The sequence below is a fragment of the Astatotilapia calliptera genome, chromosome 13 (assembly GCF_900246225.1).
Source record: "Astatotilapia calliptera chromosome 13, fAstCal1.2, whole genome shotgun sequence".
Lineage (NCBI taxonomy): Eukaryota > Metazoa > Chordata > Actinopteri > Cichliformes > Cichlidae > Astatotilapia > Astatotilapia calliptera.
In genome coordinates, this window is record NC_039314.1 from 29,458,908 (window position 1) to 29,485,031 (window position 26,124).

A 26,124-nucleotide genomic window follows, 5' to 3' on the forward strand; every position below is an offset into this window, starting at 1 on the left:
TTTAATATCGCTGGTTTAGCTGACTCTGTGTTTTCATATTTAATCGGCCTCTGAGGACCGAGTGGGCGCTGGAGACGTCCGTCTGCTCTGCAGGTAGCGCTCGTCTGCAGAAGCTGGAGCTCTCCTGCTCATTCCCACCTCCTGAACACCACCAGGGCAGCTGTGGATGATTTACATCCATCTTCTTCCGCTTGTCTGGGGCCGGGTTGCGGGGGCAGCAGCCTAAGCAGAGAAGCCCAGACCTCGCTCTCCCCAGCCACCTCCTCATTTTAAAGAATCAATCGATCAAACTTGAGACGCTTCTCTGAATTACAGGATAACAATAATAATAATCTCAATTCTTAATCAGATATTAAAATATAAACACTAAAGTCACGTACGTGTATTTACAGTCTACATATTTTAAGAATAAAGACAATAATTGTTTTCAAAATCTATGTTTTTATAATATTTAAGAAATTAAATGATGTTGTTTAATATTGATGATCAGAGCGATGTGCTCTTCTAAGTGTGGGATCTAAACGCAGCTCATTGTCAGGATCCTGGACGCATCGTGATAAAAGAGACACGAGGACGAGCTTCAAGAAAGCTCTGAAAACAGTAATAAGAAGCTTTAACGTCTTTGTTCTCATGATGAAGATATTCGTCACTATTTTGGGTCCCACTAAAAAAACAAAGCCTGTTACATCCCTGTGAGGCCTCAGAGTTTAATGAGCTGCTGTATAAATAAACTCTGCTTATTTCAGCCTCTTTTATTTCACTTTAATGCGTCTCTGATGTTTTACTAACTTTGGACTCTCGAGCCTCATTATCGAGATCGGACCATCAAAAAATCTCTTTTTTCTCACAGTTTACTGGAGACTTCCTGTTAACGCAGTACTCTGAGGACAGTTTCACTACCTGCAGCGTGCTCATTACTGACAGCTCAGTGCAGGGCCGTGGCTCATGGGGGCCCGAGGGGGCTCCGCCTCCTGCAAGTCGTTTTATTTTGTTTGTTCCCGGTACGACACTCCGGGTATCCGCTGGGTGCAGAGGTCACGACCAACAGCATCACACGTGTGACCAGGTGACACAGCAGCCTGATGAAGGTCTTATCTTTAAGCGCAGGTCGACATGTTAGCGTTAGCGAGCATCAGTGCTTAGCGCCTAGCCTCACAGCCTTCAGTGGGAGCGTTTGGTTCTGCAAATACTTTCAATGATTTATTGAAATGTGCAAACACACGTGTAAATACATGTAAATACAGTGTATATGATAAAAACCTGCTGACGTCACCACTGACTGACGTGACCATGATGTTGATCCATCAGACCTGATGCTCTGGTCTTCTTGTCTCAGACCGCGGCCTTTCCTCCTGTTCACCGACACATTTGTGATGAGGCTTCAGTGAACAGCAGAGGATCAGCTGAAGGACCCGTGTTGGGTCTTTGCTGGACATGATGTTCATCTGCTGTAGACGGTTTTAGACCCTTGAAGGATTCGCTGCACACCTGCTGAGACACACCAAGTTTCCACCGTGTTGATGCAAAACTACAGTTTTATGTCAAGCTGTGGCTGCTGCTAACAAAGAGCCTAAAGACATTTAAAACGGGTTCTTTGCAGAGTCGAACAGATTCCTGACGTCTGTGCAGCTGTCAGTAAACTCTCAGACAGCAAAGCTGCACAGCCTGTATCGACACTGGCATCTCAGAATTGCACAAAATGCTTCAGTCAGACTAAAAACAAACATTTAATGATTCTGTCAGAAGTTAAAAGGCTTTTTTAGCTCGTTGCAGGTCTCCACAGAGGGAGGAGCACGCACCGGAGCGCAGGAGGCTGTCCTGGTTGAGTCCTGCTCCTTCAGCCTGTCTCCTGCACATATTCATGCCTGCGAAGGACAAGCTGCAACACTTAAATTCAAAACACGCAGAAACCCGCGGAGAGAAACGCCGCCGGCAGCGACGCAGATATGAATCTGCACCGTGAACACGTTTCTCTATCTGCTTCTGTCGGCGCGGCGGCGTCGATAAAATCTGTGGCGCTGCTGTGTATCACTTACGTCAGCACAGAGATCAGCCGCGGCGCCCTAAACTATGGAAATGAGTTTTATTCTTCGGTCGTCACTGCCGTCTTCTTCTTCTTGTCCTCCCGCAGTGGGGAAGCTGGTCAATAAGGAGGAGGTCAAAGGTCAGCGCTGGGCCTCCTGGAGTGGCGTGCTGGGCTCAGAGGTCAGCGGCATCTGGCCTAAATACTCAGCCCAGACCGAGATCAATGCCGTGGACGCCAACCCCTCCGCCGCCGTGCTCATCACCGGAGACGACCTCGGCCTCGTGAAGCTCTTCCGCTTCCCCTGCGTGAGGAAAGGTCTCCGTCTCCTCCGTCTCTCCGCTCCACGCCTTCTTTCCTCTGCTTCTTTCCTTTCATAACAAACCTGTGTTTCCTCCAAGGAGCCAAGTTTAAGAAGTACATCGGCCACTCGGCCCACGTCACCAACGTCCGCTGGTCACATGACCTGCAGTGGGTGCTGACCACAGGTGGGGCCGACCACGCCCTCTTCCAGTGGAGGTTTCTGCCGGAGTCGGTCATGAACGGAGGCCCGGACGTCAACATCCAAGGTACCCGTGAGTAACGGAGGAATCCAGCCCGCACACGCTCGCTGGAAACACCAGCCTGGGACAAACGTGAGCTTTTAGAGATTAGATCCAGCTCGGCCATCCAAGCTGCACTGGGGTCCCAGCAGGCCGTGGATAGGCTGTCGTAGTCCCACACAGACCTACAGGTAGTCAGTGGGTTCATATGTAAGAGCTTATTTATCTAAAGATTTAAATCACACGCACAGTCACCTCAAGGTGCTTTACACTGTAACACAGAGGAACACCAACAGTCACACGATCTGAAAAGATGCTTTTTAGCAGGAAGAGAAACATGCAGAAGAAGTGTGTGTTTTAAATATAATAATAATGATAATGATAAAGCATGTACAGATATCTATGCACTATGCAGGTAAAGCCAATACTTTTATATTTTATTTATGAGCATGTGAAAAACCAAAAAGTAAAATAAAAGAGATTAAAAAACATTAGAAGCAAAGTAGAAGCCTGTGATTGTGACTCTGGTGTCTTTGGTATTGTCTCCTCTTCAGACAGTCACGGAGACTCCAACAGCGAGGAGTCGGACAGCGACGTGTCTGACGTCCCGGAGCTCGACTCTGACATCGAGCAGGAGACGCAGATTCACTACGACAGACCGGTACGACCTGCGCGGCGGCGGCTGGTCGGGGGCCTCAGGTGCTCCACGCTGGCCCCGCCGAGCGGCTGTGAATGTTTCTGCTGCGGCGCCCGCTTCAGTGCGTCCGCCTCGCTCTCATTCCCATCAGCCTGCAGGGCTCAGTGTAGTTTCCATGGTGATCATGAAACACGCCTTATCTCCTCTGCCAGCCGCTGCCTGGCACACGTCCCTGTGACTGCTGTTTGCAGGGCGCCGCCAGCGTTGCAACAATATGCTGCTTGTAGATAGAGCTGAGTGTGTGTGTGTTTGTGTTTAGACTTGGTCTCTGGCTCAAAAGCTTAATTAGCTCGAGCCTGAAAAAGTGGATTATTAAAATTCCCACGCTCAGCCTGCCCGGCTTCCTTCCCTGTCCCCTTCCCTCACATAATCCCTGCTTCCTTCTCTCCTCCCTTTTCCTAAACACCTCCTCTTTCAGTTTTTCCTTCTCATCTCCACGTTTTTGCTCCTTCCCGCCCTCTGCTTCTGGTTTCAGCCCTCTTGGAGGCATGACTCTTCCATGTGTAGTTTCAGTCGATCTGGCACCGCCCACAGCTCGTAGCCATAGCTGAGGACGAGAGATCGACGCTTTGATTTCATGCTCGGCTCTCTCTCCGCCTCCATCCATCATTCACACCTGTCCATCTCCTGCTCCACCCGCCGCTCGCTGCTGAACACGGAGGGTCGAAGACCTTCTGCACAAACCGCACTTTCCCGACCAGGACCTCTTTGTTCCTCTTAGATGCTAATAGATATCTTGTTGCCAATAATAATCGTTTTTCTTGTTGATGGGCTGTTTACACTGGAAACATTCGTCTCTCACAGACTGTTGATAAATGGTCAGACTCTCAAACACCAGCGAACAGATGTGTCTGAGCCGAGGCTGCTGGCTCGCTCACCTGCTTTATTTCATACTGGCATGAACATAATAACTGAACATCAGCATTAAGTGCTGTTTATTAAGCAGTAAGTGCAGAGAGGTTTCAGTGCTCTCCTTTAGATTAAAATAAAAGTCAATAACTGAATTCAAGGAGCTGTTTGGCTTTGATTTATTGTCTCTGGAGGTGAAGTCGAAGCAACCGAATCGTCTCCGGTCACAGTTAAACGCTCAGCCGCCGTGACTCTGCAGCGTTTTGTAAATGAAAGCAAAGGGAAAGTGGAGCGCCGCCAGTCCCAAACCTCCAGGGAGCAAAGCCGGTCCCTGCGAAAGTCTCAAACACGCCGACTCGACCTCGGCACATAAAGAGCAGGTGCAGTCTGTGTGCTGAGGGTGGAGGCACTGCAGTCTGCAGCTCAGCAGGCCAGCGTGTGGACAGCAGATCTACCACTTCCTGTCCTCCAAAGCCTCCACACACAGCACTGACTGCAGCTTTGCAGCACTAACACATGCAGTCGTCACAAAGCTGAAAGCTTTTACCGCCGTCGCAGGTTGAACGCTCTGCTCAGCGATGTGCTTATTTACAGGGCTATTCTTGGTGCGCTCCCATCTCACTGACCCACATCTATCAGAGAAGTGTGGGCAGGTATCGGTCCTTATCTTTGGAGACTTGTTATTTCTTCTTCCTCTGAAGCTCGGACTGAGTTTGAGAAAAAAGGCGTTGGGGTTCGCAGCTCCATCCGCCTGCAATCAGCTGCAAAATCAATGAAATGTTTGGTAAATGTGCTGAAGGTGAGCTGGTTACTGCAGGCTGCACGTGTTGTTCCTGAGCATCGCAGCTCCTGCAGAAGCTTCTGATTCTTTGTCTCACCTGCACCTGCTGCCTCACTTTGTTTTGCTGCTGATTGAACAGATTTCATCCGGGATGTTTTTATCCGTCGCCGGTGTTCCTGGGTAAATAAAGATTAGGTTTCGGGATAATCAGCATGGCTGTATACGATTCTCTTCATAAGAAGTGAAAATCACCCTGAATCTGAAATCTGTTTATTGCATGTGTACGTTGAGGTGTTTTGAGCTTCTGATCCTCTGCAGCAGCAGCAGCAGTGTTGGGCGTTCATGCTCTCCAAGGAAGAACCCTTTCAGTGTAAATGTCTGTTTCCTGTCTGGATTACCTCCACGTGAGCGTTGGAGCGTGTTTGCTGTCTGCGCAGGTGTATAAGGAGGACCTGCCTCAGCTGCGACAGCAGAGCAGAGAGAAGAAGCAGCAGGTTGGATCTCTGAAGAGGCAGAAAGGACCGGACCAAGGCCTGCGACTGCAGTTTGTTCACGGGTAACTCAGCCGGCCTGTGGTCGTTGTAACATGCAAGCTTTATGTCATTAAAGGTCACACGTGGGGCGTGTTTTTACTGCGGTTGAGTGATATTAGATATTATTATAACGGTGTTGTGTTAAAATCTCGTACACACCGCTGAGCATAATCATCGTTTATCCTCTACAAGACATTAAAATAAGAAACCACACAGACACGTTTCTGTGGGTGTAACAGAGAGACAACACTGCCACCATCAGGTCAAACTCCAAACAGCATCAGCCAAAGATGTGCATGATCACACGTGTGTGTCTGTGCAATACTAAAAAATGATTTCTCTGTGCAGTTACCGTGGCTACGACTGCAGGAACAACCTGTTTTACACGCAGGGCGGGGAGGTGTTGTACCACGTAGCAGCGGTGGGCGTGGTCTACAACCGTCAGCTGCATAGCCAGCGCTTCTACCTGGGCCACGACGATGACATCCTGAGCCTCAGCATCCACCCGCTGAAGGACTACGCCGCCACGGGACAGGTGAGGCAAACACGGGACCGACGGTCACGTGGTCGTCTGGACTGTGATGGATGATGCTGTGTTTAAGGCTACAATCGAATGTTGAACAGAAAGATACTTTAGCATTTAAAGCAGGGGTGTCGAACTCCAACCCTCGAGGGCCGGTGTCCTGCAGGTTTGAGATCTCATCCTGGGTCAACACACCTGAATCACATGATGAGTTCATTCCCAGGTCTCTGGAGAACTTCAGTGCATGCTGAGGAGGTCATTTAGCCATTTAAATCAGCTGCAGGACACCGGCCCTCGAGGCCTGGAGTTCAACACCTGTGGTGTAAACGGACCTGGAAGGTCTCTGGGCTGTGACTTAAAGACAGTTTAGTTTTATCCATAATCGGTATTTATTTGGATAAAGTTGAGTTTTGTTGATCATGCTCCACGTTTCCAAATCTGCACATTTGGAGTGCCGCAAGGATTGATTTTAGGGCCTCTGTTATTTAGCTTGTATATTACTGACCTCACACTGGGCTGTGAGGATGTTCAAATTCTCCTGTGTGCAGATGACAGTCGTCTGTGGCCACAAAGCTTTGTGTACACGGTCCCTGCGACCCTGACATGGATTGATATATGGATGGGTGGATGGATGGATGGATGGATGGATGCATGGATGGATGGATGGATGCATGGATGGATGGATGCATGGATGGATGGATGCATGGATTGATAGATGGATGGATGAATGGATGGATGGATGAATGCATGAATGGATGGATGCATGGATGGATGGATGCATGGATGAATGGATGGATGCATGGATGGATGGATGAGTGGATGGATGCATGGATGGATGGATGAGTGGATGGATGCATGGGTGGATGAATGAATGGATGGATGCATGGATGAATGAATGGATGCATGGATGGATGGATGGATGAGTGGATGGATGCATGGATGAATGAATGGATGGATTGATAGATGGATGCATGGATGGATGGATGAGTGGATGGATGCATGGATGGATGGATGGATGAGTGGATGGATGCATGGATGGATGATGGATGGATGGATTGATAGATGGATGCATGGATGGATGGATGAGTGGATGGATGCGTGGATGGATGATGGATGGATGGATGGATGGATGGATGGATGGATGGATTGATAGATGGATGCATGGATGGAAGCATGGGTGGATGGATGCATGGATGGATGGATGAGTGGATGGATATTTAGATGGATGAATGGATGGATGGATGGATTGATAGATGGATGCATGGATGGATGGATGGATTGATAGATGGATGCATGGATGGATGGATGAGTGGATGGATGGATGGATGGATTGATAGATGGATGTATGCATGGATGGATGGATGCATGGGTGGATGCATGGATGGATGGATGATTGATAGATGGATGCATGGATGGATGGATGCATGGATTGATAGATGGATGGATGGATGAGTGGATGAATGCATGGATGGATTGATAGATGGATGAGTGGATGGATGGATGGATGGATGAGTGGATGGATGATGAATGGATGGATGGATGGATGGATGGATTGATAGATGGATGTATGCATGGATGGATGGATGCATGGATGGACGCATGGATGCATGGATGGATGGATGATTGATAGATGGATGATGGATGCATGGATTGATAGATGGATGAATGGATGGATGGATGAGTGGATGGATGGATGGATAGACGCGTGGATGGATGCATGGATGGATGGATGAGTGGATGGATGCATGGATGGATGGATGAGTGGATGGATGGATGGATTGATAGATGGATGTATGCATGGATGTATGTATGCATGGATGGATGGATGCATGGATGGATTGATAGATGGATGAATGGATGGATGCATGGATGGACGCATGGATGGATGGATGAGTGGATGGATGCATGGATGGATGCATGGATGATTGATAGATGGATGCATGGATGGATGGATGGATGCATGGATGGATGATGGATGGATGGATGGATGGATGGATGGATGGATGGATGGATGGATGGATGCATGGATGGATGGATGAGTGGATGGATGCATGGATGGATGGATGATTGATAGATGGATGGATGGATGGATGGATGGATGGATGGATGGATGAGTGGATGGATGGATGGATGGATGGATGAGTGGATGGATGAGTGGATGGATGCATGGATGGATGGATGAGTGGATGGATGCATGGATGGATGGATGATTGATAGATGGATGCATGGATTGATAGATGGATGAATGGATGGATGGATGAGTGGATGGATGGATGCATGGATGGATGGACGCATGGATGGATGCATGGATGGATGGATGAGTGGATGGATGCATGGATGAATGAATGGATGGATTGATAGATGGATGCATGGATGGATGAGTGGATGGATGCATGGATGGATGGATGCATGGATTGATAGATGGATGGGCTTGTCTGATTGTCTATTTTTTATCATTTTAAGGTGGATATTGGATAAGCAGTACTTCTCCAGTTTTATGGACTGCATACTGCACCGTGTAGGTTTTTTTGGACACTCCGAGTTGCCGTGACTATTATTAATCGGCTTTGATCAGCTTATCTGTTGTTTCATGTTTTGCTATTTAAAACTTGTTGTTCTGCAGGTGTTGCAGGAGCTTTAGTTTCTTCAGACCGTCTGCACCTTCGTCTGCTCTGCCACAAACCTCTCGCTGTTTCTTCTTAACGTCGCATTTAATGTTGGTGCTGTGCAGGTGGGGAGGGACCCGGCCGTCCACGTGTGGGACATCCAGACTCTGAAGTGCCTCTCTCTGCTCAAAGGCTTTCATCAGAGAGGAGTGTGTGCGCTGGACTTCTCAGGTGTGTGTGTGTATATGAGCACGTACACACTGTGTATAAGGATGGATGGCAGCACCGTGATTGATAAAATCCTGCTTTAAAGACTTAAAGAACTGAGCGTCTTCACCATGTTGGTAAAACCAGGGGTGATGGACGAGGGCGGAGCAGCTGTCTGGTCCTTTGTGACTATCATGGAGACATAATTTACAAAATAAACAGGACAAATTAGAGTGAACGTCTCGCACTTCAGTCCACCTTTTATAGGCACAGTGCATTAGAGATCCACAGGACACGACACATTCCCACCTCACTGGAAACATCAAAACTTGATTAAAAGCATTAAAATAAAGGTAAATGACAATGTGACATTAAGAAAACGAGCCTGAGAGTTCACAGATACTAAAACTGTCAACATCGTATGAAACAAAGTCGTCTCTGGAGGCGTTCACGACATTTTTGTGTCTGCAAAAGATTTCGACGTCACTGCAAACTGTGGTCGACACGACTGAAAAACTGTGGGTGTGTTTTACACGCCAGCTTATTTTAAAGCTTTGATTGGACTCACAGTAAACAGCTGATCTGTGTTTCCTCTCACAGCTGATGGGAAGAGTCTGGTTTCGGTGGGAATCGATGATGGACATTCGATCGTCGTCTGGGACTGGAAGAGAGGAGAGAAGCTCGCCACTGCCCGGTACTCGCCTGTCTGCTGCTGACCTTAACGTTTACCTGCACAGAGCTGCAGCTGACGGTTACTGACTGTCCGTCTTCTCTCAGGGGTCACAAGGACAAGATCTTCGTGGTGAAGTGTAATCCCATGGTCACGGACAAACTGGTCACTGTGGGAATCAAACACATCAAGTTCTGGCAGCTTGCAGGTAAAACTGCAGCGTCGATGTTTCACTTTGTCGTTTAGCTTTTATCCCACAGCCGCTCGCCATAACTGGCACCAGTTTAAGCAGGTGAGCCGGCCCCGTACAGGCGTTACAGGTGTGAGGTTTTACCCTGGCAGTCTGTGGGGACTGACTGGAGCCCCTGCTGGACACTAGAGGAGCTGCTGCAGGGTGCTGTAGGTCACAGTGTGACGGAGCACTTCCCCTCTGTCCTCCAGGTGGTGGTTTGACCTTCAAGCGCGGCGCTTTTAGGAGCATCGGCCGGCCGGAGACCATGATGTCAGTGTGCTACGGCCGCACTGAGGCGCTGGTGTTCTCCGGAACCGCCACCGGAGACGTTTACATCTGGAAGGAGCCGCTGCTGCTGAAAACGGTGAAGGCCCACGACGGGCCGGTGTTCGCCACGTTCTCCCTGGACAAGGTGAGGAGGGCAGACCTGAACCCCACCCACGGCCTCTGTGAGGTATTTAAACTCAGTGACATCTGCTTGTCTGCAGGGCTTTGTGACGGGTGGGAAGGACGGCGTGGTGGAGCTGTGGGACGACATGTTTGATCGCTGCCTGAAAACCTACGCCATCAAGAGAGCAGCGCTGTCCCCGGGGTCGAAAGGTGCTTAGATTCAGTCACGATTACAGCTCCACCTTATCGTTTAAGGTGGACTGACTGTGCCCTGATCCCACCAATCAGAGTCTGAGATTCTGTTTGGACACGCAGCTCAAAGCACGCGAGAGCGGCGTGACGGCTGATGATGTCATCAGTTTTTAAAGACTCTGATGGCTGAGCTGATGTTTACAAAGATAAACAATAAGCAAACGTTTGATGCTGAAACGTGATCGTGGTGTAAACTCAGCCAGATGTTAAACATCTGCATGCTGTGTCACTACGAGCCTCAGCCAGTGGGTTTGCTGCCTGTACCAGGCTCACCTGTGGCGTCTCCTGACAGGTGAGACTCAAACCCACTGACCGCTTCATGTTTTCAGTTTTTCTCCTAACAACACAGAGATGCTCTGTAACTCGGTGGAGCTTCATATTTAACCTGTGGAGCAGAACCTCTTCTGTCCAACGCTGCCATCATGTGGACGTGCAGCTGAAACTGCAAAAATATCCAGGTTTGGAAAAGAGAGCAGTTACTGGAAAGAGCCGCCTTTAGTCCAGGCTGCTCAGCCGATCACAGAGACGATTACAGAGAGACAGTAATTAAGCCAACCCGATCGCCCAGGACACAGGGAGATCTTTTTGATTTTGCTTTAATCATTTCGGCAGCTTCATCTTTATAAAAAGGAAACGAGGCAGACTAGAGAAACTCAGACCGAAAAACAACTACAGAGAGACTTTACAGCAGAAACAGAGACCAGAAAAGACGATACAGAGATGTGTGTGTGTGCAGGACTGTTGCTGGAGGACAACCCGTCCATCAGGGCCATCACCCTGGGTCACGGTCACATCCTGGTGGGAACCAAAAACGGAGAAGTTCTGGAGATTGACAAGACCGGACCCATGACCCTGCTGGTGCAGGTGGGAATACTCTGTGTGTGTGTGTGTGTGTGTGTGTGTGTGTGTGTGTGTGTGTGTGTGTGTGTGTGTGTGTGTGTGTGTGTGTGTGTGTGTGTGTGTGTGTGCACCTGTTTCCATGGTGAGGGGACGTCTGGTGCCTGTGGACCTGATTTCAATTCAATTCAGTTTTATTTATACAGCATGAAATCACAACAACAGTCGCCTCAAACTCTTTATATTGTAAGGCAGACCCTACAATAACACATACAGAGAAAAACCCAGCAATCATGTGACCCCGTATGAGCAGCACTTTGGCGACAGTGGGAAGGAAAAACTCCCTTTTAACAGGAAGAAACCTCCGGCAGAACCAGGCTCAGGGAGGGGCGGGGCCATCTGCTGTGATTGGTTGGGGAGAGAGAAGGAAGACAGGATACAGACATGCTGTGGAAGAGAGACAGAGATTAATAACAGATATGATTCAGTGCAGAGAGGTCTGTTAACACATAGTGAGTGAAGAAGAAACACCCAGTGCATCATGGGAATCCCCGGCAGCCTACGTCTATTACAGCATAACTAAGGGAGGATTCAGGGTCACCTGGTCCAGCCCTAACTATATGCGTTAGCAAAAAGGAAAGTTTGAAGCCTAATCTTAAAAGTAGAGATAGTGTCTGTCTCCTGAATCCAAACTGGAAGCTGGTTCCACAGAAGAGGGGCCTGAAAACTGAAGGCTCTGCCTCCCATTCTACTTTTAAATACTCTAGGAACAACAAGTAGGCCTGCAGAGCGAGAGCGAAGTGCTCTAATAGGGTGATATGGTACTACAAGGTCATTAAGATAAGATGGGGCCTGATTATTTAAGACCTTGTATGTGAGCAGCAGGATTTTGAATTCTGGATTTAACAGGAAGCCAACAGGAGAAATCTGCTCTCTCTTTCTAGTCCCTGTCAGGACTCTTGCTGCAGCATTTTGGATCAGCTGAAGGCTTTTCAGGGAGTTTTTAGGACTTCCTGATAATAATGAATTACAGTCGTCCAGCCTGGAAGTAATAAATGCATGAACTAGTTTTTCAGCGTCACTCTGAGACAGGATATTTCTAACTTTAGAGATGTTGCACAAATGGAAGAACGCAGTCTTACATATTTGTTTAATATGTGCGTTGAAGGACATGTCCTGGTCAAACATGACTCCAAGGTTCCTCACAGTGTTACTGGAGGCCAAGGTAATGCCATCTCCTGTCATGTGTCTCCTGTTCCTGCTGCACGTTCACATCATCATGGTAATATTGTGTGTGTGTGTGTGTGTGTGTGTGTGTGTGTGTGTGTGTGTGTGTGTGTGTGTGTGTGTGTAGGGTCACATGGAGGGCGAGGTTTGGGGTTTGGCCCCCCACCCCCTCCTCCCCGTCTGCGCCACCGTCAGCGATGACAAAACGCTGCGGCTGTGGGAGACGTCAGCCAATCACCGCATGGTGGCCGTCCGCAAGCTGAAGAGAGGTCAGAGTAACGGGACGGGCGTCCGCTTTTACTAATGTCCCTGAACGCGTCACAGCTCCAGATTGCCAGTAATCGGATACTTGGTGCGTGTTGCAGGCGGTCGCTGCTGCGCCTTTTCTCCTGACGGGAAAGCGTTGGCGGTCGGTCTGAGCGACGGCGGCGTGCTGGTGGTGAACGCAGACACGCTGGAGGACCTGCTGAGCTTCCACCATCGGCGTGACGCCATTTCTGATATCCGCTTTTCCCCAGGTACACACACACACACACACACACACACACACACACACACACACACACACATACAGTCATTTACTGCAGATGTTTCATTCTGTGCACTTTGAAATCAGCTGTTAAGCTAACACGTGTCTGCCTGGACTGTGAGACACCCTGGAGAACGCACCAGGCCACGGTGCTAACCGCTGATGTGTTTCCTCCTCCTTCGCTGGTGGCAGCGATGAGCTGAAACATCTGCAGCCGTTGGCTCTTATATCACATGCCGCCTGCTTTTTTATCAACGGTTCCCTTTGACGAACACATCAGGAGAAGCTTTACAGAACCCCCCCAGATGAACACAGCTCTTTGTTGAGGTGTTGCCAGGTCAGGCAGGTAGATATGGAGGGTGAAAATAACCAGCCACAGTTTCCTGTCCTGACTTCTGTCTTACAAAAAGAGGAGGATCAGTCAGAACACCACCTTCCTGCACACACGCTGCGAGGTTTTATAAAGACGGCTGTCGTGTTTGTAAATGTGTGAGCTTCGCTGTGCACATGAACTGTTGTAACTTAAAGGCAGAGCCATGAACGTGCTGATTTGCTGTGATCTGATCTTTTGTGGGTCATGTGACAGACTGTGTGTGTTCCGGGTGTTCGTGCTCTCAGACTCAGGTAAATACCTGGCGGTGGCGTCACACGACAGCTTCGTGGACATCTACAACGTGCTGAGCAGCAAGAGAGTCGGCATCTGTAAAGGAGCGTCCAGTTACATCACGCACATCGACTGGGACGCCCGAGGTAGCACACGGCTCTCTCTCTCTCTCCCATCCGAGTCGCTCTCACACCTGCACACACCTGACAACAGCAGTGCTTGTTAAATCATAATTTCACACTTTAGATGCTGCCCTCCGCCCAGCAGGGGGCGCTGTTTAACAGAGTAAAGGCCTCAGAGTAAACGCTGGGCCTCTGGAGACGAGCGTCCTCCGGTTTTTCCCGCTCGGTGAGCAGCCGGCGAGTGTTTGCGGACATGTTGGCGTCTTCTGTGCGAACTGTGCTGCTGTCTGCTACCAACCAAAACAACCACGCTCAGGTTATTGGTCCATATTTCCATAGCAACCAGAGGTTATCAGGGGTCACCGACCCGTCCCTAATGTGACTGAGGACTAAGTTAAAGGGTAAATGCTAATTTTGAATGATGCACAGAGAGTCTGCGAGCAGACGGCGAGATCTGCGAGCGCGTTCAGCCGCTGCGTTATTCTTAGTCCAGACGATGTTTCTCTGCTGTCTTTGTGCTGCAGGTAAACTGCTGCAGGTCAACACGGGAGCCAAAGAGCAGCTGTTCTTTGAAGCCCCGCGAGGAAAACGACAAACCATCAGAAACTGTGAGGTCAGTGTGCATGCTGAGCGAGAGGAGGAGGAGCTGGGGTTCATGATGTCACGCCTCCAACGTATTTCCAGCGGCGTGAACGAGTCCGTTTGTTTCGTACCGGAGACAGAAAAGCTTGACGTGTGGAAACGACCCGTGTGTGTCGTGTTGTGTGTGTGTTTGTGCAGCTGGAGCGGATCGAGTGGGCCGGCTGGACGTCGGTTCTGGGCTCCACCTGTGAGGGAATCTGGCCGACGCACAGCGACATCACCGACATCAACGCCACGTCACTCACCAGAGACCACGCGCTGCTCGCCACCGGAGACGACTTTGGCTTCCTCAAACTGTTCAGCTATCCCGTCAGAGTACGACACACAACCTCAACGACACACACACACACACACACACACACACACACACTGTACAGAGAAGACTGCATTCTTTCTAGTGGCCAGCAGGGGGCGACTCCTCTGGGTTCAACGCTGTCTGATTGTTCTGAAGTGCTCGCCTCGCGGTTTCTCAGCCACAGCCTCCCAGGTTTCAATGTGGCGATAGAAAAGTCAGTTTGGATAACTTGTGTGACTTCCTGTAAAGTTAGGACCAATCAGAGTGCCCCTCTGACCTCAGGTGTTTGAGTGTGTGTACCTTTCCTCTTAAGGACCTGCTTCCTTTCCTCCTGCAGGGTCAGTACGCTCGCTTTAAGCGTTACGTGGGCCACAGCGCACAGGTCACAAACGTCCGCTGGGCTCAGGATGACTCCACGCTCCTGACGGTGGGCGGGGCTGACACCGCCCTGATGATCTGGGTGAGGGAGCGAGGAGGCGTGGTCAGCGTGGAGGGGGACGGGCCTTTGTTTCGCGACAGCCGACCGCTCGTAGACAGCGAGGAGTCGGATGACGACATCGAGGAGGACGGAGGTTTGAAAATATTGTTTCGATAAACACGAATCCAAAGTTTACAGTTTCGTCTTTAATCGTAGCCTCGGCAACATCATGAACAGAGAGCAGCGCTGGTGCTAAACTCAGCAGACGTCTCTGCACCAGCTCACAGTTCAAGAAACGAGGTTCAGATCTGCACCAAACACGATGGCGTCGCCCTTTATCCGTACTCCACCTCTCAGCTATCGTAGCTGTGACATCATAAAGCAGACACAGACAAACCTTCATGCATCCAAACAAACACGAACAAAGTCTCTGCCTGAAAGCTTCAATGCAAAAATGTCTGGATCCAGGTGTCACATGACCTCTCAGTGAAGCACCAACATAAACCCAGAAGCCGTCCCTCAGATCTGTAACTGTGTGTGTTTAAAGGCTACGACAGCGACGTCGCCCGCGAGAAGACGGTGGATTACACCACGAAGATGTACGCCGTCAGCATCAGAGCGATGAGAGGAACCAAACCTCACCAACAGCTGAAGGAGCTCTCTGCTGAGGAGAGGTACGCACACACACACATGCACACACACACGTGCACACACACATGCACACGCACACCTGCACACATACACGTGCACACACACATGCACACGCACACACGTGCACACACGCACACACGTGCACACACACATGCACACGCACACACGTGCACACACACATGCACACACACACCTGCACACATACACGTGCACACACACATGCACACGCACACACGTGCACACACGCACACACGTGCACACACACACCTGCACACATACACGTGCACACACACATGCACACACACACCTGCACACATACACGTGCACACACACATGCACACGCACACACACATGCACACACACACCTGCACACACACACGTGCACACACACACTTCTGTTTTTTACCATCATAATGAATCAGGATCTGTATTTTGGGACGGGTGCATTAAAAACATGTCGGAGTGTTGCTGGTAAAATATGACAAAGGCTCCCATATCTGAGCGCACACTAATGAAAAACATCACATTGCAAAAAACACTAGTGATACTTCCTAATACTGCAAACTAAATCATGTAGAATACTTTATGACATTTAAAAAAATCTGTAGCTTGTTTTGTCCAAATTTGTAACAATTATTTAATATATGAACAAAATAAATCTTTATGAAAATCAGAGACAGTTGAAGAGAACATGCTCTAAAATAAAACAAGGAACAAAACTTCACCGAAACTCAAAAGCTGAGACCGAGCAAGATGACAGGTAATAGTCAAAGACACTAACACAGTAAGACGGGACAAAGAGGGAGAAACACAGGACGTGATAAACTCGTACAAATGAAATCTTCACATCTTAATCTTTTGCTGACAGCAGCGAAAACATCCAACCAGAAAAATACAACAAGAGCTTCAAAGAAGTTCAAAATGGCTAAAGAACAGAAAATCGTAATCAAGAACTCTCCAGCCAGTCAGAGGTCACTCTGTGAGATTACATCTCTGTCCTGGGAGTGAGCTGGCAGAAGAAATCATGCAGTCGAAGCCCGAACAGCAAACCCATAATAAACACTGGGACCACACATTTTAACACAGCCTCTCAGCTTCAAGCTCCACAGACTTCTCCGGTTTCTTAATCGTGCAGGATGTCTTCGTGCTCTCTGTGATTTCCTTTAACGAGTTCTTGAGCTTTGTTTGACTTTCCAACATGTTCTATCCTCGCTGTCTGTTTCAGTGAAGGTGACGTTCCCTGTGTGCGCGCCCGTGTGCTGATGTGCTCGTGCATGCTCAGGCTTCTGCATGCTGAGTGGATCCTTCTGGCTGCGTTTGTAATATCGGTGTTCACAGTTCACTCAACAACAAAGGGCACCTTCAAGGAACAAATGTGTCTGCAGGGTCAGAAAGCTGCAGACCAAAGATCGATCTAAGCACCAACCAGGTTCCTTCTTCTGAAGACAAATGAGGTTTATTTGTTAAAATGTTACCATATTATAAATTATTGTGAAGAAGCTGAGCCTGGTGTCAAACGTAGATAACTGAGGGGCCTTTCATATGAACTTGTTTTGAGCAGCCACCTATCCCACACGGGGAGCTCTGGGCTTTAGGTTTTAAGTCATTGAGTGGGTGTAAAACTGATCTGGTTGCAGATTTTCACAGAGCTTAAATGTGTTTTTCAGCCCTGCAGATTTCTCCTGAACTCACAAAGTTATGACATCTCAAAAAAGCTGTAAAGATGGTTAAAAAGAGGACAAACCTGAGCCCACCCCCGTGGACCTGCAGGGTGCATGCATAAATATACTACAGTAATTGTAGAACATTAAATCAGCTGATTGCGAGGTGGTCATGTGGGAACTTTGACTGGGTTTATATGAAGTGAGGATTTTCCAGCCTGTAGAAATGGGGTTTTCCAGGCTGTGGAGTAGCAGCATCAAGTCTGTGCTCTGAGTTCATGCACAGAAGCTCCCGGTGTGCACGTCTTCTCTTCCAGCGCCTCAGTGACAGAATCTCTGACCAAATCTAGAACTTGCAGGTATTTGGAAGAAAATGGGCGGCTCCAAGTTTCAGAGTCCGGAGAATCTTTAATGATAAAGGGTGCCCGTGCTGACTGATAACTCTTGTTTTGTCCCTCTGTGGTACCCTTAGTTCCTGAGTGTTGCTGCTGCTCTCTGGCCTCGTAGAAACTCTTAATATCTCTGCTGTGTTTTAACTTGCATTCCCCTGGAGGCAGGGCATTGTCAAGTAAGTATGAGCCAACACTTACTGTGTGGATGGTCACACTTAAAACCTCAGCTGCAGCCACTTTGGATCATTTATTAAAGCCCAAAAGCAGAAATCTCTCATTTACAAATCCATTCAAACTCTTCCTCGATCAGACATAACACCACGACTCGTCGAGGCGTGGACTCAGCAGGTGTGAACAGGTCCTGTAGGTCCTGCTAGCTGTGGGGTGGAGCCTCCGGGGATCCGACTCGTTTGTCCGGCACATCTCACTGAGGCTCGACTGGACTGCGATCTTTTAAAAATTAGAGTTAACACCTCAAACTTGTCGCTGTGCTGCACAGACCGTTCCTGTTTGTGGAGGAAGGAGGCCGCGACCTTCCTCCATCGCTCTGTGGTCCAGTTCTCATTGTTGGTGCTTTCAATGGGGGACAGGGGTCAGCCTGACAGCTTTCTATCAGAACCAGCATGAAGCTTTAGCCCGCCTGTTGGATCGGACCACACAGACCAGGCTTCAGTCCTCACACGCATCGGCCTCCACGGCCCCGTCGCTGCTTCACCGCTGTTCCTTCTTTGGACCATAAAAACTGACCCCTGCAGACCCACACAGAGCTGCCGTTTCGGAGACGCTCTGACCCAAACTGGCTCGTAGCCTCACACTCGCCCATTTTTCTGCTTCTAACATCAACTTTGAGGACAAAATGTTCACCCGCTCCCTGACAGACCCCGCCCACTAACAGGTGTCATTGGTGTTACCTGTCAGTGCTCATAATGTTATGTTGGATCGAGTTTTGGCCTAAATATGTTCGGAGCCTGACTGCAGGTAACGTGAGCCGACTGGACACACCTGTGTTTGTAAGACCACAGAGATCACAGAGTGTCAGGACAAAACCAGCCGCCATGTTCAGGGAGCGGTCTCTAGGCTTTTGGGACAACAATATTTCACCTGATGGAAGGACAGGATGTCACTTCCTGTTCCTGTGGGACTTCATCAGCAGAGAAAGATGTTCTATGGGGAGCTCGGCTGAGAATAGTCGGGTTTTCTTCAGAGTAACATCTATCAGATGTTTGGTATCGATGATACTGCAGCAGCCACCTGTGTCTCCCTTTGATAAACAGTAATCCAGGCTCTCTAAGTTCTCAGGTACAGGGCTGCACCTGCTGCTGTGAGGCCACAGGTGTACCTGTGCACGTTAGCCTGCTGACACGGTTAGCTGCACTAGCATGTTAGGCTGGCAGCCTGAGGATTAAACAGCAGCAGCAGCAGCATGGTAGCGTTTTGTTAGCATGTACTTTTAGCCACAGTGTCTCTGAGGAGGAAAGCCTGTGTGCATGTGTGTGTGCATGTGTGTGTGCATGTGTGTGTTGAGTCTAAGTGTAGATAAGAGTGCGTGACTGTGTGTGTTTCTAAAGCTCTACCTTGGTTCTATCCCTCTGCTGTCCAGGGGATCCAGGTAACACCTGCCTGCCTGTACATGTCCTCTTCATCGTGTTCGCATCACACGCTGGCATTTCATGAAAACGTTTCAGTGCATTTTCGTCCTGTTCGGTCACTTTCATCTCTCCGTCATGCACCACTTCTCTTACGGCTTTGGCGCCTTGATGAACCGTTCGCAGCACTGAGCGATAACGTCTCGCTTCAGTTGCTAAAAACGAAAGTTTATTTGCCAACGAGGAGCCTGTGCAGACCCCGCGGACCCACGTCCAAACCAGTCGTGCTGGAGGACGATGCTGTGGTGGTGGACCTGCCCTCGTGGACTCTGACGGTTTGGTCAGAAACGTGCTCATGAGTAACCCGCTGGAGGTCACAGAGGAGCAGACACCTGTGCAGCTCAGCTCCTGTAACGTCTGCTGGTATCTGCTCCTCCACATGTGCAGGGAGATACAGACGGTCCGTACCATCCTGGAGGAGCTGACGGGGGTGCACCACCACCTGCTAATCTATTTCCTTTTTGGGGTGGTCTCATTGTTGCCCCTCCAGTGCACCTGTTGTCACTTTGAGTTGCACCTGTGCAGGTGAAACAGGTTCATAAGTGGATACTGAAGTTTAACTGTTGTTACCGTGACGATTGACGATGCAGTGGACCTGGTTCACTCACCGCAAAATCCTGCAATTACTGCAACAGTTACTAGAGTTATTACTCTGAATAGCAGCAGAACCTTCCTCCTGTAGGTTTCAGGTGCTTCGGCAGGTCGACGCTCTCGGTTTAGTGAAAGGTTGCATTAAACTCCGCCTCTTCCCTCTAGTCGCCAACAGACAACAAAGAGCACAGTGACGCTGTAACGTTAACAAATCTGAGTGATTTAACTCTGTCAGAAGCAGAACGGCTGCTCTAACCCAAATGGCTGCTGGTCTGAGTTCACAGAAAGAGGGCGGAGCACCAGCACACCGCCGGATCAGCTGTTTAACCCCCCGATGTGTAGTTCATGTTGTCTCCATGTCTGTGCTCCACCCGTGTGTCTCTGATCTCGTCCTTTAACATGTAAATGAATGTTTTTCTGTCTTTGACTCATCGACCGATTCATTGACACGCTGATCGATCCTGCAGGCCGCCAGTGAGCCGAGCGGCGCCGCAGCCCGAGAAACTCCAGAAAAACAACGTGTCCAAGAAGAAGCGGCCGGTCGAGGTGAGTCTGTCCGTCCGTCCGTCGGCCCGTCTGTCCGTCTGTCCCTGCGTTCACCGTCCGCTTCTCCCTCTCCAGGACCTGATCTTGGACCACGTCTTTGGTTTTCGGGGCTTCGATTGTCGTAACAACCTGCACTACCTCAACGACGGCGCCGAGATCGTGTACCACACTGCCGCCACCGCCATCGTGCACAGCCTGAGCACCGGTAACACAAACAACACACCTGAATGACGTGCCGTGGACGATGAGTCCTAACGTGAGGTTGTTTCAGCAGGACGGACGCACGAACAGTCGGCAGACGTTGGTGTCCGAAAGATGTTAAAGTCTCTGTAAATGCATCTCTGCATGTGCCCCTTCTACCTGCTGCACAGAAACATGATGTCAGTGATGTAACATTTAATATTCAAAAGCTTTTATGTTTGTGAAAACGGTTTTACCAGGTAAATTATTGTTGTTGTTAAACAGTTTCTGCTGAGCAGACTCAGCTTCATGCACACCTGTGGAAACGTGTTCAGGTTGTATCTACCTGCTCGCACACAGGAAGCAAAGATGTTGCGCTCCACCAGATCTCATCAACAAAAACACGCCTCTTACCTCACAGAGCCGTTCGGCTGTGATTGGTCGGTTCGTGTTTTATGCTGCAGCCACACTGAGGTGGATGGAAGCTGCAGCACAGAGTGATCGTGGCCGAGTTCGGTGGACTTGTGATGTCTTTGCTTCGCAGATGGAGACCGGCGGTCTTCAAACTTTGGTGCATTAAGACGGTGATGAAACGGCGATAACGTGTCTGCTGTCAGCTTGAGGCTAAGTGGGCTCAAGTTGGCAATTTCATGCAGTCTGTTTGTGACAATCCGGCGATCAGCTGTGAGGAAACAGCCACAATTACACATTTGTTGCTGCACAGAGATGCACATTCAGAGTGCGGCCAAAGCCTCACAGATCACGTGTCCATAAATCAGGACACGGATGCTGCAGGACGGCAGTTTAACTGCAGAATGACAGACGTGACAGACCAGGACCCGGCTCGGGTGAGCTGTGCAATCACCTTTGGATGGAAAGTGGTCGGCGTGCTGCACGCTTCAATGACCACTTACGCTCCTTTGATAACAGACAAAACTCAGCGCAGTCGTCACAGGTACACAAAGTCACAGATTTGTGCCTGGGTGTTGCCATCCTGTGTTTTTTGCTTTGGGTCCAAAAAAGCACCTTAAAATCAGCAAACTCTGATTGCTGTCAGTGTCGCCCGTCGCTGTCGTGTAGCAGCAGATTGCTGATCTCCGGCAGCGTGGGCGGAGCTTTGCACAAGAAAAGCACAGCTTCTGACGACATCACCAGAAAGAGCACCATCCATTAGAACGAAACCGTGTCGTTAGCTCACCTGCATGTGTGCGTTTGCAGCCCCACAAACACCACGAGTGTGTCCGTGACTCGTGCTGAATGAAGCGATGACTGAGCTTCAGCCAGAACTGGAGTTTATTTGGTGCCTTGCAGGTAAAACGTGTCTGTTTACGTGTCTTTGCAGGAACTCAGAGCTTCTACCTGGAGCACACGGACGACATCCTGTGTCTGACCGTCAACCAGCACCCCAAATTCAAGAACATCATCGCCACCGGGCAGATCGGTACGCTTCGGTGTTTGTGTGTGTGGCGTGTCGCTGTCGGAGCATGGCCGTGTTTTCCTCCACTAACTGTACTAAAGAGAAGTCCCGCTTTCTCTCCCTGCTTCCTGTTTAACCCGCCTGCTTTGCTTTATTTCTACTGACACAGTGGAAACTGACCGACTCACCGACAGGGAGCAAACGCTTATTGCAGCTGTGAGGCGCCACGTCGCGACAGTTTCTCCTCGAGGTCTGCGTTTAAAATACAGGAAGTGGGGTTAATTCAGCCAATCAGGAAACACAAGCAGAGCTTCACGTCCCAGAGTTTGTTGTTTTGGTATCGAACCGTAGAGCAGCCGAAGCGATCCGCAGTCAGGAACGTCGAAGCTCCGCGCAGACGCAGGATGAATGAAACGTTTTTTCTGCCTGGCTGTGACTCACTGCAGGTTTTCATGTTGTTGTCTTTGTGTGTGTGTTTTTGGCCGGCCTCATTTGTCACCATCGCTCTCACAACACCTCAGGTGACGGCGGTGAACTCCCAGGTAAACTACAAACGACCCGCACGCCTCCCATCACAGCAAACTGAAACCCAGAGCGCCCGACTCAACCAGACGTGTCGGTTTGGTTTTTACTGCTACGTCTCATAAAAACATGCAAAGAAACAATTTAAACAAAATATTTTTGCATTTTTAATCGTTTTTTTCAACAAAATTTTTACATTTATAAAAAAGTAATATTTTTCTGATAAATGTTCAGAAATTTCATTAAATATTTAAAATATATTCATGTTATACAAAAGTTCTGTTTTTTTAATCAAAAACTTTAAAAGCTCTTCAAAATTCTACTTTTCCAGCAGTGCATCAGCATTAACACATTTTTCATATTGTCTCATATTCTTAATCATTGTTTTTTGCACACATTTAAATAAACATTTGTTCCTGGGTAACTTTGTATCAACAAACACAGGATAGTTTCACCACATTAAATGATTGAAGTGACTCATTTCTGACGGGCTGATGTTAGTTTGTTGGATTTTCCTCGATGATCGATCAATATGATGTTTCTGCTGCATGTTTGACGCTCGTCTCAAACTGAACTCATTCGATTTGTTTAACGAGTAGTTAAAGTACTCGAGTACCAAACGCAAACTCTTGTGCCGTCGTGCTTTCCTGACCCGAACGCTCGGATTAAATAAATGGGGCGCGAGCGCTTTAGCGTGGCGGTGAAACAGCGTCTGGTTTTCAGGGTGTCTGTCGGCTGCACCGACCCCTCTGTGTAGCTGTCGTAGTTTATCCCTCTGTGGTCGTGCTGACGCTGCCTGTGGCTGTAACGGCGATAAACACTCGCTCGTCTCCGCGCAGGAACGACCCCCTCGATCCACGTGTGGGACGCCATGGGCAAGCAGACGCTGTCCATCCTCCGCTGTCCGCACAGCAAAGGCGTCGGCTACGTGAACTTCAGCGCCACGGGAAAGCTGCTGCTGTCCGTCGGAGTGGACCCTGAACACACCATCACGGTGTGGCGCTGGCAGGAAGGTCAGAGACTTTCAGCGTGGTTTGATTCGCGTCCCTCTGTGGTGGCAGTAACCATGGTAACCAAGGCGTGTCTCCTCTGCAGGATCTCGAGCGTGCGGGAAAGCCGGACACCCGGACCGGATCTTCGTGGTGGAGTTTCGGCCCGACTCGGACGCTCAATTCGTGTCGGTGGGAATCAAACACGTGAAGTTCTGGACGCTGGCCGGCGGCGCGCTGATGTACAAGAAGGGCGTGGTGGGGACGCTGGAGGACGGCAGGATGCAGACGATGCTGTCTGTCGCCTTCGGTGCGGTGAGTTCGCCGCTTCGCCCCGGGGCCCCTCAGGAGCGTCGTTCAGTCGAAGCACGTAAGCTGACCGTGTCTGTGTTCACGTTTGCAGAATAACTTGACGTTCACAGGGGCCATTAACGGGGACGTGTACGTGTGGCGAGATCACTACCTGCTGCGGGTGGTGGCGAAGGCTCACACCGGGCCGGTCTTCACCATGTACACCACCCTGAGAGACGGACTCATCGTCACCGGTGGAAAGGAGAGGCCGTGAGTCACACGCCGACCGCTTCACCTGTATCGAGAACCATCTTCATAATACAGATTTTATTAAAAGGATGTTTATATATGATGTCATGAAAACGGGACCAACCATGAGTTTGGAAGTTTTCTACTTCCTGAAAGCCGCCAATTCTCTGTGGACGGACGTCGCCACAGAAACAGAGATCAGCTGATCTCTGTGTGATGGCCTCATTCGTGGTCCTCTGTTTAAGCTGTTTCAGTCTGCAAGCTCCTTTGCAACCCAACCTCCTCTTTCGTGCTGTTTCTAGTTTTTCAGTTTTTGTTTTCTCCTTCGTGGAAAAAATGGAAAATAAAAACTGTGTGTTTGTGCGTCAGGACGAAGGAGGGCGGAGCAGTGAAGCTCTGGGATCAGGAGATGAAACGATGCCGAGCCTTCCAGCTGGAGACCGGGCAGCAGGTGGAGTGCGTGCGGTCGGTCTGCAGAGGCAAGGTGAGATCTCGACATCCTTTCCCCGCTCCTCCTCCTCCGCCATCACCCGTCCGTCTTCCTCATCGCCTCGGCCTCTCGTCTTCCTCAGGGTAAGATCCTGGTGGGGACGAAAGACGGCGAAATCATCGAGGTCGGGGAGAAGAACGCGGCGTCCAACCTGCTGCTGGACAGTCACGCTCGGGGGGGAATCTGGGGTCTGGGCGCTCATCCAGCCAAAGATCTCTGCATCACGGCGAGCGACGACGCCACCATCCGCCTGTGGGACCTCGCCGACAAGGTGCATTCATACATATGTCAGTGATTGGAGTCCAGGCTCTTTAGGACGGTGGTGGTGGATGCTGGGGTGGAGGAGGGCTAGAAACAGCAGGCGCTGCTGCAGGTTTGCGTGATGTGGTGCAGCGAGGGCTGGTTAAAGAAATCTTCTCTCTCTGGTTAGAAACTGCTGAACAAAGTGTGCGTCGGCCACGCGGCTCGCTGCGTCAGCTACAGCGCAGACGGAGAGATGCTGGCGGTGGGGATGAAGAACGGGGAGTTCCTCCTCCTCCTCTCCAATTCGCTGAAGATGTGGGCGAAGAAGCGAGACCGCAGCGCCACCGTCCAGGACATCCGGTAAGAGAGCGAGAGCAGGAGCGAAGAATGAAAGCGCTGGATGTTTGTTTGACTGAACTCTGTGCGCAGCTTCAGTCCCGACCGGCGGCTGTTGGCGGTCGGCTCCGTGGAGAACACGGTGGACGTGTACGACGTGAGCGCAGGGCCGACGCTGAACCGGCTGGTTTACTGCAGCGACATCCCCGCCTTCGTCCTGCAGCTCGACTTCTCTGCTGACAGCTGCTACGTACAGGTACACCCACAGCTGGAGGTCTCTTCCTGTTAGACGGGGGCTCTTCCTTCCCACAGTCACCAGGTGCTGTGATACAACTGCTCTACATGTATATGTACACAAAAAACACACACACCCTACAAAACCCCCGGGCCATCCTCGGTCCAGCTACAGATCACACACACACACACACACACTCGTTCTGCTGACACGTGCATCACAATCTCACCTGCAGGTGTCCACGGGAGCTTATAAGCGGCAGGTGTTCGAGGTTCCTTCTGGAAAGCTGGTGAGCGACCCGATCGCCATCGACAGAATCACCTGGGCAACGTGGACCAGGTAACGCACAAACACGGCTCATGGTCGCCCGCTCGACCCCCGAGCTAACCCGACAACGAGCCGCGGCGCTGACTCGCCCTTTCTGTCGTCTCTTCTTCAGCATCCTGGGAGACGAAGTTTTGGGGATTTGGCCTCGAAACGCCGACAAAGCTGACGTGAGCTGCGCGTGTGTGTCTCACGGCGGCCTGAACATCGTCACCGGCGACGACTTTGGATTGGTCAAACTGTTCGACTTCCCCTGCACAGAGAAGTTTGTGAGTTTGTGGCCACGTCTCATTTATTCAGTATTAGTTGTTCGGAGGTAGGAAAGGAAATAAATGAAGGAGTCGAGGAGTCGAGGGCTTCATGAGCACTAACGGAAAGAAAC

The 26,124-nt window shown here is 49.9% G+C and overlaps 1 protein-coding gene across 4 annotated transcripts in view; it reads left to right on the top strand.

Annotated features, from left to right (window-relative positions):
• Positions 1-26,124, top strand: part of LOC113034728 (echinoderm microtubule-associated protein-like 6) — a 66,652-nt gene that overhangs the window by 37,968 nt on the left and 2,560 nt on the right. The window contains exons 12-44 of one of the 4 annotated variants that reach the window (XM_026189689.1): positions 2,132-2,341; positions 2,425-2,592; positions 3,120-3,226; positions 5,330-5,448; positions 5,774-5,960; positions 8,680-8,785; positions 9,362-9,455; positions 9,539-9,639; positions 9,873-10,075; positions 10,152-10,263; positions 11,042-11,169; positions 12,497-12,638; positions 12,735-12,887; positions 13,517-13,648; positions 14,149-14,237; positions 14,405-14,581; positions 14,899-15,133; positions 15,527-15,653; positions 19,284-19,292; positions 20,388-20,466; positions 20,542-20,671; positions 21,989-22,087; positions 22,233-22,313; positions 22,585-22,605; positions 23,425-23,598; positions 23,681-23,889; positions 23,978-24,135; positions 24,484-24,598; positions 24,687-24,875; positions 25,035-25,207; positions 25,277-25,439; positions 25,654-25,757; positions 25,858-26,011. In XM_026189689.1, coding sequence (XP_026045474.1) covers positions 2,132-2,341; positions 2,425-2,592; positions 3,120-3,226; positions 5,330-5,448; positions 5,774-5,960; positions 8,680-8,785; positions 9,362-9,455; positions 9,539-9,639; positions 9,873-10,075; positions 10,152-10,263; positions 11,042-11,169; positions 12,497-12,638; positions 12,735-12,887; positions 13,517-13,648; positions 14,149-14,237; positions 14,405-14,581; positions 14,899-15,133; positions 15,527-15,653; positions 19,284-19,292; positions 20,388-20,466; positions 20,542-20,671; positions 21,989-22,087; positions 22,233-22,313; positions 22,585-22,605; positions 23,425-23,598; positions 23,681-23,889; positions 23,978-24,135; positions 24,484-24,598; positions 24,687-24,875; positions 25,035-25,207; positions 25,277-25,439; positions 25,654-25,757; positions 25,858-26,011 — 4,448 coding nt within the window. The remainder of the gene's footprint in view (positions 1-2,131; positions 2,342-2,424; positions 2,593-3,119; positions 3,227-5,329; positions 5,449-5,773; positions 5,961-8,679; positions 8,786-9,361; positions 9,456-9,538; positions 9,640-9,872; positions 10,076-10,151; positions 10,264-11,041; positions 11,170-12,496; positions 12,639-12,734; positions 12,888-13,516; positions 13,649-14,148; positions 14,238-14,404; positions 14,582-14,898; positions 15,134-15,526; positions 15,654-19,283; positions 19,293-20,387; positions 20,467-20,541; positions 20,672-21,988; positions 22,088-22,232; positions 22,314-22,584; positions 22,606-23,424; positions 23,599-23,680; positions 23,890-23,977; positions 24,136-24,483; positions 24,599-24,686; positions 24,876-25,034; positions 25,208-25,276; positions 25,440-25,653; positions 25,758-25,857; positions 26,012-26,124) is intronic. The other 3 variants (XM_026189691.1, XM_026189692.1, XM_026189693.1) reach the window with 3 other exon arrangements.